The 16580-nt window shown below is 44.8% G+C and overlaps 1 protein-coding gene and 1 long non-coding RNA gene across 2 annotated transcripts in view; both read left to right on the top strand.

The window, feature by feature from the left end:
- Positions 1–3270: 3270 nt before the first annotated feature.
- Positions 3271–6880, top strand: LOC113476691. The gene is made up of 3 exons (XR_003397764.1): positions 3271–3324; positions 6476–6722; positions 6825–6880. It is a non-coding gene; the product is annotated as an uncharacterized LOC113476691 (long non-coding RNA).
- A 20-nt stretch (positions 6881–6900) lies between these two features.
- GCNT2 (glucosaminyl (N-acetyl) transferase 2 (I blood group)) overlaps positions 6901–16580 on the top strand; it is a 15262-nt gene continuing 5582 nt past the window's right edge. Inside the window, exons 1-2 of the mRNA XM_026842570.1 lie at positions 6901–6969; positions 7816–8965. Coding sequence (XP_026698371.1) covers positions 8044–8965 — 922 coding nt within the window. The 5' untranslated portion in view covers positions 6901–6969; positions 7816–8043. The remainder of the gene's footprint in view (positions 6970–7815; positions 8966–16580) is intronic.

Below are 16580 nucleotides of genomic sequence, written 5' to 3'. Positions count from 1 at the left end.
TAACCTAAATATAGGCTTGGGGTTCCAGCCAAGGAGTGCTATCAGTGTGAGCAACAGGCAAGAAACTGTAAGTCTTTCCAAAACAGAGAAACTGAGCCAAACTGCAAGAAAAGAAACAGACACTTGCAGAATTTTGAGACTGCCAAGTGGAATTGCAGTTCAAGGCAGGATCCAGGCATGCTGCAAAAGGAACGTCTCAGAAAGCATCATGAAATAACCCATCACGGGACAGAAAACCCACGCCAGGTTACCAGCTGCCAGCTATGTATGGTAACTGGGGAACCCAATAAGAAAACCCTAGTCTGGGAGAGGCAGTTTAGCAGGAAGGGACCAGACAACATGAGGCTGGCTGCTGTAGCTGCGGAATGTGATGTTGTGCAAGGCAGGAGATTTCCAGTAGTTTTCTAGCCTCTTTACAACCTTCCAGCAACCCAATATGGGAAGACTAGATTGTCCCAGCTTCGGTAATGCCATCAAGGTCTGTCTTTGACCCCATGGAGACTGGTGATTGCAGCTACTGCCCTTCCCGTAAGAGAGCCATAAAAAGTTTTTGCGTAAGCAGTAGAACAAGGGACCAGAACATAAGCATGAACCTCCACCCAAGGCAAAGGCAAACAGGAAGGTGCTTGGCAATTTGAAACACTGTTTCGGGTGTGCATACATCAGCAGGAGATAATCAGGTAAAGGATGTGGAGATGGATGTGAAGACTTGATAGAGCCTGAAGCAGGGCTCCTTCTGAACTCCTTCTGAAAAGGGTGATTCTGGTTATTTGATGTGGATGACAAGGACAGGGGAAAAATAAAGACTGTCTTCACAGCAGGACAGTGGCAATTTTAAGTGTGAGTTTGGGGCTTATGCAATGTGAGGCAGACGGCTCACCAGCATGGATTGCTTTGCCCAGACTGTTGGTTATACAAAGAGGAGACCTTGGCACACAGTAAAGCCTCCAAAGGGAAAATGAGGCAACAGAAGTTGAAAGATCTTAGGCCAAACCTTAAGAAAAACATCATACTTTGGGCTTAAAAAGGCAGCATTTCCACTGGTGGAAAGAAAACTGCAGCTGTGCAGCACTGGCCAATTTCTTCTCCAGTCTGGCAGCCAGCATTTGTCGCTCGTCACAAGTTACATCTGCCAGTGGTTTGTCATTACTCGCTGAGAACCTGCCAAGTTCTAATGGTCACGGATGTCTAACATTATCTCCTGAGCAGACCTGGAGTACAGTGTGATGGGGACACTTTCAATCCTAAAGCCCTTTGGGAGGCTCCAGAGCCCTACAAGCTAGGTGGCACCTCACCATTGCTCACAGCCTGGTGGGGTGGGAAAGAGACCTTTTCAAAGCAAGTCCTGGCTTGGCTCTACCTAAACATAATAAAAGTCTGTCCCAGCCAGGAAGACTTTAAGGGCAGCACATACCTACCACAGCCTTCTGAAAGAGGATCCTGATAATTCACTGAAAGAAAACTGAGCAAAAAGATGGAGCAGGGATCAAGCTCATTTGTGTTCTGATGAGAAAAGACATGAGAGGTGAAATACCTGTCCATAGGTAAACAGTTACAGATTTATCATTTATTAAATGTTTTTTCTTTATGCTTAGGATTAATCACAGAAGAATCATACAAATACCTTTCCTTCTAGAGTGGTCCAGGACTATCCTGATCTTACCAAAATTGCAATGCTAATGGTAATTAGCAGAGATGATGAGCATATTTCTAAGTGATGACCAAGTACTTTTGTTGACAGTTCCTAGATGTAATAGGATCCCTAGCCCAGCTAAGAGATACTGTAATACAGACAATCATAGGAAAGAGAGCTGGAACAGACCTAGAAAGTTACCAGGTCTGGACCAGCATGACCTGCAAAACTGCTGAAAAACCTATGCCTAACCTGCTCCTGAAAACCACCAGCAAGAAAATTTCCAGCCTCTCCAGACAATCTAATCCACATTTAAATGTTTATCACTACAAAGCTTCCCTAATGTCTGATCTTCACCTCTCCTGATGCTATCTAAGATGATTAGTTCTCGTCATATGCACAGAGAACATGAAGAATCAGCTACTCCCTTTCTATTTGCATCGGGATTTGCTTCTGGTTTTGTTTTTTTACATATTTGAAAACTTTGTGGCTATTTTTTTCTTTTGAAATGACAAATTATGTTTTCCTGTCCTTCTTGACAGGTGATGTGTTCTAGATGCCTATGGACTTCCTGCTCATGTCATACCTGGCAACAGGTTATATTGCCAGAATAAGGAGCCCGATAATGCTAAAAGTTTAGTGGCACCATTAGAAATAAAAGGAGTGATCCACGTAGCTGCTGTCTGGCATAGCCAGACACCCGTACCAGCAGGCAAGGCTGTGGTTAGCCTTGCTTGGCAGAGCAGGTCACTCCCACCCTGCAGATGGAGTTGCTTTACTCCTCTAGCTGCTAAGGCACATGACTGGGAGTGGGCCCTTGGCCACTCAGGGACTGGGCTGCAGTGATGCTGCCCTGACCTGGCACCTCCCTAAGGGTCTGACACCAGCTGCCCCACTTTACCCACTGAGGGGAACACCTTGGGTTCACGTTCATAAAGTTAACTGGCTCCCAGATGTTTGCAAAATCCAGTGTAAGCAACCTTTGGACGCTGTTCTAATACACCAATGCGTACATTAATCTGCAGTAAGAAAACAGATCTCTCTCCATGCCTCGAACACACCAGTGCCACCTATAAAATCCAGTCATATTTAACAGAAGAAAACCAACCTTACCACCACAGCCTGCCTGTCCTCTATTAGGACATGTTTAATTACGTCTTGCTTTCTCTGCGCAGGAGGATAAATGAGCAGGGAAGAGAATGCCGTGCTGTTGCTCCTGAGCAGCTGATGAGGAGTAGTTTGCACAGAGGTGAGTATGTGTCCCTGTTGGAAATTAATTGGAGAAGGGAAAAGTAGAGTGCTCTTGCCCAATAGCAAGTCTAGCTTGCAAAATGCACTCAGCTAGAGACTAGGCAGCTTAACTATTCCTGAAACCTTTATATCTAAAAGTCTACTGAAAATTCAGACAAGCAGTGAAGTTCCCACAGTCTAAGAGGTCTGCGTCTGGAGCTCGAGCGCATGGCAAAACAAAAGTGGATAAGATAGTATATTGTCTGGCCCGTGCTGTTTGTGCAGACAGATGTGCTCACTGACTGCGTACGATTAGATTACTCAATGATTTTACCGGACCATGTGAGCTGAGCTAGCGTTTGCCTTGATGTGTCATTTCATCTCTCCTCCCATTCGCTGTGAGTGCTGCTGGGTTGTGACTGTCCGGTGTCAGTGCGTCTGCCTGGGAGCTCCTATTTCAGGTACGCTTGTGTTTTCTTCTCTTTGAAGAGCCAGTTACTGGCTGGGAAGTGCATGAATGGGAGGGGTTGCTCGGAACAGGAAAAAAGGGAGGGCAGAGGAGAAGATACAGGAATAAACTTTCACTGCTCCTGCTCTCAGACTCTGCTTTCTCTTTCCCTGTGCTACACAGTGCCTATGTATCTCCCAGCTCAGGCGGAGCATGTGAGTAAGGCACGCCTTAGAGGAGATTGCTGCCAGGCAGGGCTGCTCCAAGAGGAGTGTTTCGAGGTTGGGGAGACCGCATATTGCATGATCTGAGAAGTTTCATCTTGGTGCGAGAAGGTGTGAGGGATGAGGAAAACCTTTACTTGGACACAGGACACTGAACTGTGGCTGCCTGTGCTTCCTAACCAGAAAAAACACACTGAGGAGAAATTGTTTCCTTGCACCAGACTCACTGTGATTTTAACGACGGTGCCAATTCAAACTGACAGCTTTGCATGCGAGGCTGACAGCTTTGCATGCAAGGGTCATGAAAAGGAATGTCATGATACAGATGGTTTCTTCCTAACAATAAAATAGAAAATGCCAAGTGACTCCAGATAGACATGAAATGCATAACGTTTGTCACTACTGACCGGTGCCAAACAGGAACTCAAAGCTGTGCATCTTGCCTGTGCAAAGCCTGTGCATCTTGCTTTTTAATTAGCTAGCATATTAGCTGAAACCAATTACCTATATTTATAAAAGCCAGGAGCAGTTTACCGAGTACTATGTTCCAATAATAGTATCTTGTTGTCTGGAAAGGTCTGTTCCCATTCATGCACAGGGAAGACATTTCAATCTCTAATTCTATTGGGGAATGTGTTTCCACTGCAGGAGCCACACCAAAAGCTGCTCTCATGTTAAAACAAGAATTGCTACAATGCAGGTCCAGGGAACAATAGAAAGGAGTGGCACTGCAAGTCTCAGTCAGCAACCATTTTACTTCAACCAGCACAAAACCCTTTTACACAGCTTCTGTCAAATAGCATGGTAATTGATCTCCTATTATAATTTTGTCCAGTAACTGGTTTTGCACCCAAAATATGCCAAGGTCCAATACAATCTGCAACAGGAGAAACCATGGGCTTCATGAGGTCTCCAGCCACCTTGCTGTTTTTTCACTGATGTTTGCTGTTAACATGGTTCAGATTTAGGTCCAGATTTGGCTGCTCCTTGCATCTGAACTTCAGATGAGTCTGTAAAATTGACAGTTCACCAACACCTGAGAAAGAGTTTTTTCATTGAGGTGGCTCATGTGACTTGTACACTCTATTTCTTTGTTTTGCTGCTCTTTTATTTTGTGTGTGTTTGTGTGATTTCTGCCTGTAATCCGAGGCATGGATCTTATTTCACGAAGATCAGCACAAGGTAGAACTAGTAAAAAAAAAAAATAATACAAAAAGCCCAAAGGTTTTGAGAGCTTGGTTTCCACAGCAATCATTTGCATGTACGTTCTCAGGTTTTTAAATATTAACTGTGTCAGACAATTGAGGCACCAGCATTAAGAAGTAGCACCAAACACGCAGCTTCTTTCCCCAAAGGCTAGTAGTACTGCAGGATCATGGTTAGTCTGGATTGCTGCAAGGGTGCTGTAGCAATGTCTGTTCAAGAAAAAAAAAAAAAACAACAACAAAACACACCAAAGCAAAGTTAAATCTTGCATTTCACTCCTATGATGAGCAGGCCTATCTCTTGTTTCCTCCATGTACCTTCCTTGTTTTCTACGGACCACACTAGAATGCAAACCTCAACACCTAAGAGAAAACAGTCTCCTTAGATAGATATTTTTTCAGTTCTTAAAAGTTTTCCTGGCTGTGTGGCAGGTTATACAGTACCTAAAATAGTTTTAAAGGCATCTGAGCAGACAGTTTCAAAGGCATCTAAAAGTCTTGGAGGATTTCAGCCTTTGGTATTTCAGAAAAGCTACTGTGGGAGCCGTGTAAGACCTTTATTGTCTTAAACAAATTGCTTTCTACAGCAACCCAGACCCTGCCCTCCACAACAGGATATGGCTGTTTCCTAAAGCAACCCTGCCCTCAACAAGAGGATGCAGCACTGTCGAAAACTGGCTAAGCAGAACCAACATATAATTTTGTGGCACACAACTTCCTTGGGAACGCTGGGGGCTCCTGCCATCTGACAAACCACCAGTTTGATTTGTGCATACCCAGGCCTCTTGGAACACAAACCAAGTGCATGATGTGAGACCCTTAGCGCCTGCCCCTTTTCATAATGGCAACTCCTCCCTATCATAATATGAGAGAGGATATAGGGTGGAGACTTTTATGCTTGAATACTCAGGTTTTGCGTTGCTGCGTGTGCACTCACCGCCCTCAGACCTGACTGTGCAGGACATTGCTGGATCCCAGGGTGGTGAACTCTCTCTCACCTTTTCCTTTCTTCTTCCCTTTCTGTCCTTTCTTTCTTTTCAGTAACCTCAGGCACAAAGGGTAATTGCTTTGCTTTATTGCCAGAAAATTAAATCCTCAGGTGATTCAAATGTGTAATCAAGAAATTTGTGTGGTTTGACTATTTGGTGTTGGTTCACCTTAAGTCACCCCAAGGTATCAGCTAAAGACCTCTTGTTAGTCTCTTTTTCTGTAGTACCTGTGTTCTCTGCCCCCAGCTGATACTCCTCTAAGAAAATCCTGGCTCCTGCAGGAATGCTGGCACCTGTCCCCAGTTTCCCTCTCCCATGTTTTCCTAACTCCAGCTGGATAGAGGTCTCATGTTAAGACCATAGCACAGGGGAAGAAATGGTCTTGCAGCCAGTTGGCCCATTGAGCAGGTAGGAAGACACTGGCCTCAATGGTCTGTGGAGTGGACAGAAGAGAGGAAGAGGCTGATGACCTTATAGTCACCTGTGGTCATGGCAGTTTGTGTTACTAAGGTGTCAGGCAGGTGAGTGTTGTTTGCTTCTGGATGTAATTCACTGTAACAATCAAATAAGGGAGAAGCAGTGGTTTGAAGCACTCCAGCACAGGCTCCCTAGGATAGCATTCACCGATAACTGAGCTGGGACATATTTTCCCCTCATGGTGGTGTTTGTTGTGCACCTCTTTGCTAGACTTGGACAGCAGTCTCATCTCAGCATCTGCTCATCTCTCTGAATCATCTTTTAACAAGCTGTACTGTTAGGCTGTGGCAGCATTTTCCAGATGACTTGTCAACACCATCATGTGAGTCTCCATTACTGCCTGGGACTTTGCACACCTCCGTTCCAGCCTCTCAGCTCCATCAGAACAGTCCTCTTTCCAAAGGCGCTGGTGTCTGTGGAAAAGGCTGCATTGGATCTCCAGTGTGACCATTGCTATCCTCACCTGTCCATGCTCACTCCCCGGTGAGCAGCGGCTCTGCCCCTTGCTGTCACCAGGTAAGCTTGACGGCCAAGTCTGTCCTGCACCAGTGCCCCTTTTGGGATGTTCTGGCCACAAGTCCTTACAGAGCTTCTCCAGTGCTCCTCTCCTCATTACAGCCTGTGACTGCAGCTAATGGGCTGAAGCCTGCAGCCTTCAATCTGTTTGAACAGAGAATCCCGGAGACTCTTTGGAGGGAGGAAAGTGCAGCTTCTGGGAGGGACCTGCTAGTGGCTGAGGTGACTTGTCTGCATGAGTTGGAAGGTAGGTGATGATGTTTCTGCCTCTGTAGCATGCTGGACTGCCCAATCAAAACATATATTGGCATAATCTCAGATCATCTGATATTGCCTCAGCATTATGTTTCATTGGAGCAAAAGGACATGATGTTGGAAAAAGTTTATATGCCCCAAACGTGCTGTCTCATGGCAGAAGATCCACATGTACAGACTCACAGTTGGAAGAGAGCAAGTTACCAAGTATTTCACTTTAGTCAGAGCTATGCCACAAGGTCTCATTGCATAAGCATGTTACACCAAATGCATGCATGGCTCTTAGAAACAAGAATGTCTCATCAGAAAGCCTAAGGTTAGCTTAAGTAGTTTAAATAGCAGGTTTTATTCATTTCCTTGTGATGGATGTAAGTTTGGAGCTCATCTCAACTCACCCATAACACCTAACAGAAACTGACAGATTTCAAATTTACAGATGAAGAAAACATTACTGAAAAATGGCTCTGATATAACTCTACACAGAGGCAAAATGATTCTCCTCTTTCTTTTATGTGACTGTTGGTGGCCTTACAGGGTAGCATGGTCTGCTGAACAAGCCTTTCATAATTCTGAAGCAGTGATGACCGACACACTTGGGTCGTTCAAAATAAAAGTTCTCTAAGTAAAAAAATAGAATTATACAAGAGGTAAATATGAGGTTTTCCTATCACAGGGTGCATGCATGAGAAGTTCTACAGCTATATGATACATGCAGGGAGAGTGGGGAGGGAGCAGTTAAGAACATACCCATAAATTGAATTCAGGGACACTGAAATATGTAGTGGTGGCTGTTCATTGCCAAGCCTGTAATTATGCAATATGTCTATTTAATCTTCAGGGTGCTGTGGAGCAGCTTCCATCTGCAAGTTGTTTGCTACTTATGCTGCTTCTACATCCATGACCACGGAAGTATTAATATTGAAAGTAAGGACAGCAGCTGCATACTATGCGTCAGATGGATGCATGCGTTCTCCAGCAGGAAGCAAGCGCAGCCAGCAAAACAAGCTGTGGTGTTTGATCTGACTTCTTTGCAATATTTCAAGTGAGACTCTTCTTCTGAGCAGCAATGAATACACTCAGATATTGCTTCTTTGCTGTCCTGATTCTCAGTGTTACGCTTCCATTTGTTTTCTATGCTGTTAGTTTGCATGCACAAAACTCTCTTAGGAGACTGAACCTCTCAGTGAGTTCAGCTTTAGCAGAAGCCTGTAAATCACTTGTTGAAGATAAAGTATCTTTTCTGAAGGAAAATGCTTTAAAAACATCGTTCAGAGAATCCAGATGCACGGAGTATGTCACACAGAACCACTACATCACCCGCGCCCTCTCGGCCGAGGAAGCTGCCTTCCCCATCGCCTATGTCATGACCCTGCACAAGGATTTCGAGACCTTTGAGCGGCTCTTCAGAGCAGTTTACATGCCCCAAAACATCTACTGTGTCCACGTGGATGCCAAGGCACCGGCCCCGTTCCGTCAGGCTGTGCAGCACCTGGTGGGCTGCTTCCCCAATGCCTTCCTCGCCTCCCGGGCAGAGCGGGTGGTCTACGGCGGCGTGTCCCGCCTGCGGGCCGACCTCCACTGCATGAGAGACTTGCTGGCCTCAGCTGTGCCCTGGCGATACCTGCTCAACACCTGCGGCCAGGACTTCCCCTTGAAGACCAACAGGGAGATTGTCCGCCTGCTGAAGGGCCTCGGGGGGAAGAACATCACCCCTGGGGTGCTGCCACCCCCCCACATCACTGCACGCACCAAATATGTGCACAGGGAGCAATTATACTCTTTCTTTTCTTTCATGCTGTGGACATTTGTGCGCAAGGCGCCCCCACCACACAACCTGACCATCTACTTTGGCTCTGCGTATGTGGCCATCAGCCATCCCTTTGTGGAGTTCGTGCTGCAGGACCAGCGTGCTGTTGATCTGCTGGCCTGGTCCGAGGACACCTACAGCCCCGATGAGCACTTTTGGGTGACGCTCAACAGGATTCCGGGTGAGTACACCTTCACTGTTGTTTTCTGCAGGCACACACATGCACGCACAAGTGTGCGCATTCATGCACATGCACAGAGGCACATATCTGATGTTGATTTTGACAAAGCCTAGATAGAAAATTTAATTGGATCATAATCGATATAAAAGGCTGACCCACCAAATAAGCTTACTTGCCCTTTTTGACTATTGAGAGAGAGGTGACTCTGCCATGCAGGATGTGCATTACTGTTCTACATCTGAGAAGGAAGAAGCCTAGGGGATCTAAGTTAAAATTGAAATCCTTGGACACTTCAGGTGATTTAAGCCTTTTACCTGTAGAAAACACATTCACTACAATGCTTACATATTTTAATTTTTATTTCTTCAAGATGTTAATTTTGCTGGGGGAATTTTATTATTCCACAAGTAGAAGTCAGTTACTCCCTCTCTATTTAATCCAGAGCCAGAAAATCTGAGTTCAGGCTAGAATCTGCTTCTAGTCTTCATGTGCTTTTCTGTGGGCACGCATACATGCACACACATGAGCTCTCCCATAACACCTGCAAAAAAACCCATGCTCCCATAACTACTGCCTAAACTCCATCATACAAGGTCAAGGATTTGTTCAGAGAAATGGAATTAGAGCCAGTATTTTCATCTTTACCTTGTGTATTTACAATTAGTTTTACCTTGTCCATATGACTGGGAAAGGGTCAGAAGATGCAAAGGACTTATCCATGCACATTGCTTTTAGAAACATGTGGTAGGACTTTACTGCTTCTGACTCCCTAGAGCTTCACACCAGCCCAAAGCAGGGATATGATAAATGGCAGCAAGGATAAATTCCTTCTCCCGTCTTTCTTTTTCTTTCCACCCTCTCCCTACTGTAAGTTGTGGGAGACGAAAACAGGGAGCAGTAACAGAGAGGCAGAGTATGTCTGCTTTAATCTGAGCAGCAGACACTGGGTCCATTTTGCAAGGCCAGCCTGCTTTCAGATTATCACGTAACTCTCTGTGAGAATAGTGCTTGCTCTCCAATAACTATATTTTATAACTGGCATTCACAAGATGCACAAATGATTACTGATAGAGATATCTATGGTATAATAATCATCATATGTTATTTGTCGCTAGCTGACTTTTCCAGGAAGCTGTTTGCCGTGATCTTATTATAGTCCATTGCCACAGAAGCGATAAACCTGGGACAAGATATGTTCTCCACAATCAGAAAGCTTTAGGTGCTTGCCATTGGTTGTACTGTACTGTGTAGCTTACATAGGCTGCGTATTTCATTGTTTACTTCCAGGATCATGGCCATATGCTTTCCTGTGTTGTACACTGGTGTAACATTTTTTTTGTTCCTGTTCTCTTTGTATCCAAAAGATGCAACCTTTCCACAGTAGATATGTATGTTTCCTCTTCCTTATTTTTTCTGCCATCACTTTAGGGTGCTCAGCCAAAAATGGCCATGCAGGTCTGACAGACGTACTCAGGGGCTGCTGTTGTCCAGGATTTTGAATCCAAACTTGTAAGTGTAGCATAGGGTATCAGACACTCACTTGAATGTATCTAAGTCAGATCCAGAGCTCTGAGCAACTCTCAGTGCACAGGGTGTTAGCCTGGGACTCAGTTCCCAGCTTTAACAAAAACCTCTTGTCCAAGTTTAACCAAGATACTACTTTTTAGCTTTTCAGGCATATCAAAGGAGATAATGATGTCAGTCAGTGGTCCAGCTGTCAGAACAAGTAGAGGCCTCCAGGCAAGCAGAAAGCATTTAAGGACCAGTTTGGATGGACAGCATACCATGAAAACTAAATCAAACAGGCATTTGTAGTTTCAGACAGTCATGATAATCTCAGTTCAGATGAAACAAAACAAAGCTGTTTGGTCCCCAAATCTTAAAATAGCGTGCTTATTACCCAGAGACATGCAATGAAGACCAAGATTTTTTTTTTAGCCCCTTAAAAGCTAAAGACTTTCAATTCCCATTCACCTGGTTTTCAAATAACAGTCTTATCTTTAGTATTTAACTCAGATCATTTATCTCCCACATGACTCCCATGTGACAGAAAATTCTTGAAAGTCACTTTTCAGATAAGAAAGGGAAGCATGGGGAAATTAAGGGAAAGTATTTGCAAAGTATGTAGGCCTGAAGTGACTGTCCCTAAATCAGTTCCCCCAGGTCTCACAAGAAGCGTGCACAACCACAGTGCAGGTCAGTCCCAAATCCCAGGCCAGCAGCATAACCACTGGGCCATCTTTCCCCTCTGTGCTCACACAGAGCAGAAAGTAGGTTGTGTTCACCATGGCAGAGGTGTGCCTCCACAGTTCATGCTGCTGAGACCTTCAGGGTAACTTTACTGAAACATCTTCCAAGCCAAAGTCTTGTCCCCACTTTCATGTGATATGGTCACAGCATATGCATGACTTGGGATATAGGCAATCTCAGGATTCCTTCTCTGGTGGAACCAAACCAGAAGATGTACATCTAGTGCACTGCAGCAACTAAGTGGGACACAGGGATCCCAATGGGGGAACAGTCTGCACCACTGCCAAGCACAGTGCTGGTCCTAAAGTTCACACTAGCAACTATGTGCCAGTAGAAGACTTCAAAATGTCAAGGACTCATGTTGGTAAGTAGCTAGATGGTGCCTGCTCTTCCACAGCTGCTGTCTTCTACCAGCATGCTGTTTTGGGTGGTCCTTCCTTAGCTTTACGTTTATCCTGACAAAATATTCTTTCCTTGCTCTCCATCTCTTGCCATTTCCCCCATACTGAACCTCACCTGTTTTTTAACATTCCCCTTTCCTATGGCTTTTCTCCCCTGATGGTAAGTGCAAGAGATTGCAGCTTCTGGTACTTATCCAGGATCCTTGTTCCTGGATACCACAAAAAAACTCTCATGAGAACATTCACATCCAGAAACACCGCTTTTTCCACCTCACTCCAAGTAACAACATCAGTAACATCATCCAAGTACCCACATCTCCAACTCAGATGCACATAAGGCAGGGAAGTGTGGGGACACACTAGGCTACTGGGGGATCACTTGTCTGGGGCATTGGGCTCAGTTTAGCAGAGATACAATGAGTATTGCCAGCCCCAATATCAGAGCTGTTAAATCCTTAGCAATCCCATCAGACTCTGAGCTACAAAAGAAAGTTTGCATATAGCAACTGGCTGTTGCCACATGCAATCACTCACTCCCTGCCCTGTACCAGTGCCCAGATATGTTCTGGCAACAGAGCAAGGCTGCAGAGGCATCCTGCCATGGTACAGTAGCCCTTCTAAACATCCATGGAAGCTTAGAAGTATGGTGGGGGCAGGGAGAAAAGGAGCACCATGTCCATTTTGCTCTTGTGGCAGCCCAGGAGGGACATTGGGTACACAGCATGCCACCACTGCCTGCTGCAAACCCAGACAAACTTTTACATTAGTATGAATTTGAGGTAGTTGATTACTAGAGGAGGTAGCCCACAGTCTCCTGTGCAAGCTCGCAAACTCAGCCACTCTCTGATCTGAATGGGCAGATCCCAGAACCACAGGGCCTCCAGCAGCTTCCCATCAAGCACAGGCACCTGGGCACATCAGCAACCTCTACCCAGTATCTTTTAGTGAGGTTTTTTTTTTCTCCTGTTACTGCTAATCTGACACAGAAATTGGGAATCCATGGAAGATAATGTTGCAGTCTAGCTTGTGCTTACTTTTTCAAGGATTCACCCAACTGTGTGCCAACCACAATTTTAAATGTTTTTGACATGGTTGCATTTTGTGCTTAAGTGCAAAGAATCACACTCAAATTAGCTCTCTCCAAGCAGGATAAAGGTTGTGAACATATTCATTCACTTTGTCAATGATTGAGAAGGAGTGAAAATGATGAATAGTTTTGTTTGCGAGTGGAGTGTTAAACCACCCATGCTGATGACAACTCCTTAGTTGGGAGCTGAATGGTAGACAGAAAAATAAGGAAGAGCGTTGAAATACAGTATGTCTCAGGTAGTGGCAGGTACTAGTTAAACTAGTATGCTCTCAAGAGAGATGGGAGCTGTCCTTGTTAAAATTTTGCTGCAGTTTATCTGAAGCAGTAGCTTTACATCTAAATGAGAGATGGTGTCTCTTAAGGAACATCTCATTCACATCCCATGGATGTAGGGGTGAGATACAAGAGTAGTACAAGAAAACTCTGAGTAGCCCTGCTAGCACATTAATCATTCATGTTAGCCATTTCCTTGTTTTTAAGTTTTTATAAGGCCATTTGCTTGTACAGACCTGTGTTTTTTCCAGATGATTTGGCTTGCACTGAGCTCCTCACTACAGCAACTTGATCGTTCAAAACTACTTTAGTACCTCTCCGTTCCACTGTTGTTTGTAAACAGGCTCTTGGAACAACCTTCTTCGCAATGCACGCATCATAATAATATGCACTATTGTGGATCTGTTCTGCTTGTTAAAATTGTTTCTTTTCCTTAGCTTACTGCCCACCCTTCAAAAGACAGACAGGCAGTCAGAGACACAGAAGCTTTTAAATATGATTCCAGTCAGTGATGCTAGTTGAATAAGCCATGTTCTAGAAAAAAGTATTTTGTACCTATGTCTGCAGTGTTACTCATACAATTAATCCTCATTCTCTTGTTCATATTCTCCATTATTTTAATGAGACTTCCTGATTGAGCAAGAAATTCTCATAGAAATAAGGCATAAAAATATAGGGATTTTCCTGTGACTGTTCCTGAGTCTCATACCCATGAAGCTGTTATAATTTCATCACCAAAACCTTCCTCTTTTGAAAAACCTGCTTAAGGGATGATGTTGCAACACAGTCACAGCAATCACAAAAACACCTTCATGGCAGAGTTTCCTGAAAAATTACTCTACTCCTCTATCCACTATTCAGGTATTATAGTTCATCTGAGAGATATAACTTAAAATAGGGTTTGGTCTCTGTGCAATCTGTAGTCACTGGAATTTAAGTTCTGCTTTCAATAGGAGCAATACTTTGCTTCACAACCAATTGGTTGCTTCTTAATAAAACACTACTTAGTGATGACAGGATAAGAGTTTTTGAAAAGCCACAGCTAATAAATGGGCTTATGTTCCTGTGTGTTGTGTTATGTGCCTGTGCTTGATTCTCCTTTATCTTTACAACTATCAGACACTGGTGTAATAGGCTTCAAACAGCACAACTCCTTGAAGAACAGAATTGGATGAGAGTAATTACAGGAAGAATTTTTTTCTTTCTGAATTCTGGCATCAGGTAATGCCTGTCACAACTCATGCATGTAATCAACTAAACTTCAGTCCATCTGCAATAACAGAGACTTATCTTGATGTTCCGAGATGCTGAGCTGCCAACAGCCCTTGTTTTTGTTAGGGGGGAACTCCAGTCAGGCAACCTGAACCTGTCGCTATCTTTCACCTCTGAGAAAATTCATTTGACCACACCTAAAGCTGCATTATGCATGTTGAGAGACAAACCCTGCTGCCAGGACCATGCCTGGGCAGCTGTGGTAGAAGCTGGTAGAACCATGCCTGAACAGGTGCCAGGGTGGGCACCGGTGCTTTCTACAGAGTGGCTCTCATGTTGGTCATCCTTGGTGCACAGGATGTCTCCTCAGGTCCAGGTCTGGGAAGCAGGGGTTTCCTCAACAGCTCTGTAGAGTTCAGCTCCTCTGATGCAGGACTGCAACCCTGCCAAAGGCACTAGAGTTAATTTATGGGTCAATAAAAGCTCAGAAAAACCTTCAAAAAATATCATCAAAGGAAGATACTAGAACTGAGACCCTTCTCTTACTATCCATTGGATGACTGAACACAGGAGGTGCAGTTTAGCTCTTATAACTGTCAACAGCCTGATGGCTCAAGGAGATGGCATGCATTGCCTTAATTCAGACTGCTGTCTTTTAAATAAGCTTCTTTTTTTTTTTTTTCCTGAGTTTTGTTTCCTTCTCTCCAAGTTCTGAGGTTTGCTTTAAAGCTTGACACTCCTGAGTTTATTTTAGTTAATGCCTCAGCCCTTCACACTCAGAGTTTGGATTCACATACGCCACTGAAATGAAAATATATTGTGGCAAAATAAAAAACCAGAGCTTTGTACATCTTTAAGGAGGGGTGGTGCATTTTTTTTCTCCATTGTTTCAGTCTCATCTTGAGAGAAAATATCTTCTTCTGAGAGTCCCCCATATCTTTACCAGACACCTCTCTCCCATGCACAGGTGGGAGAACTTGTTTTGCAGGACAAACAAGAAAACAGACAAACCAGGATTTCAGAGCAAATCATTCTTACATGCTCTCTTATGAGGCCGGTCAAACAAATTCTTCTTTCTGTACAGGGTTAAGAGGTGATCTTTTCCATCCTACCCACATTTTCTCATCAGCTTTTCTCCATCTTCCTAACACTGACCCTTGATTTCTCCCTGTTGCAGTTCTGTAAGATGACAAAAATTGAAAAAAAAAATCAACAAACCAAACCTAACTAACTGTTGGAGAACCCGAAAGGGACTAAAATAGCTTGGATGAACCTGAGAGTGAAGCCCTGTGTCCACAAGTGGGCTTTCTCATGAAGCTGGGAGGGTTGCAAGTGGGGTGCCCACCACCAGGAGGCAGGGCCAGCCCCTTGCCCCCAGCACTGCCAGCACCAGCCTGGGGGCTCTGTCTGGAAACCCACCATGAAGGCGGCCGGTGCAGGGAGCACCCTGGGGTGCTGGGCCAGCTGTGGGAGGTGGCGAGACCACCCTTCCCAAGTGCAGGAGGCAGCTTGCGGCACTGCATTTCACAGGCCAGCCTCGCATTTGTGTCCTCTCAGCCGTGGGGCCGCCTGCGAGGTGCCAGCCAGGCCGAGGGCGGGCCCAGGCGGGCACTGCGAGCCGTGCAGGGCCGGCGGCGGGCGGCAGTGCTGCTGGTGGCCGCCACAGTGCTGCTGGGCACTGCCGGGGGGCTGCGGCATGGCGGGTGGCAAGTGGTGGGCACCCCACTTGCAACCCTCCCAGCTTCATGAGAAAGCCCACTTGTGGACACAGGGCTTCACTCTCAGGTTCATCCAAGCTATTTTAGTCCCTTTCGGGTTCTCCAACAGTTAGTTAGGTTTGGTTTGTTGATTTTTTTTTTCAATTTTTGTCATCTTACAGAACTGCAACAGGGAGAAATCAAGGGTCAGTGTTAGGAAGATGGAGAAAAGCTGATGAGAAAATGTGGGTAGGATGGAAAAGATCACCTCTTAACCCTGTACAGAAAGAAGAATTTGTTTGACCGGCCTCATAAGAGAGCATGTAAGAATGATTTGCTCTGAAATCCTGGTTTGTCTGTTTTCTTGTTTGTCCTGCAAAACAAGTTCTCCCACCTGTGCATGGGAGAGAGGTGTCTGGTAAAGATATGGGGGACTCTCAGAAGAAGATATTTTCTCTCAAGATGAGACTGAAACAATGGAGAAAAAAAATGCACCACCCCTCCTTAAAGATGTACAAAGCTCTGGTTTTTTATTTTGCCACAATATATTTTCATTTCAGTGGCGTATGTGAATCCAAACTCTGAGTGTGAAGGGCTGAGGCATTAACTAAAATAAACTCAGGAGTGTCAAGCTTTACAGCAAACCTCAGAACTTGGAGAGAAGGAAACAAAACTCAGGAAAAAAAAAAAAA

The sequence above is a fragment of the Athene cunicularia genome, assembly GCF_003259725.1.
Source record: "Athene cunicularia isolate RWA chromosome 2 unlocalized genomic scaffold, athCun1 chr2_part1, whole genome shotgun sequence".
NCBI classification, from domain to species: domain Eukaryota; kingdom Metazoa; phylum Chordata; class Aves; order Strigiformes; family Strigidae; genus Athene; species Athene cunicularia.
This window is presented reverse-complemented; position numbering and strand designations above follow the sequence as displayed.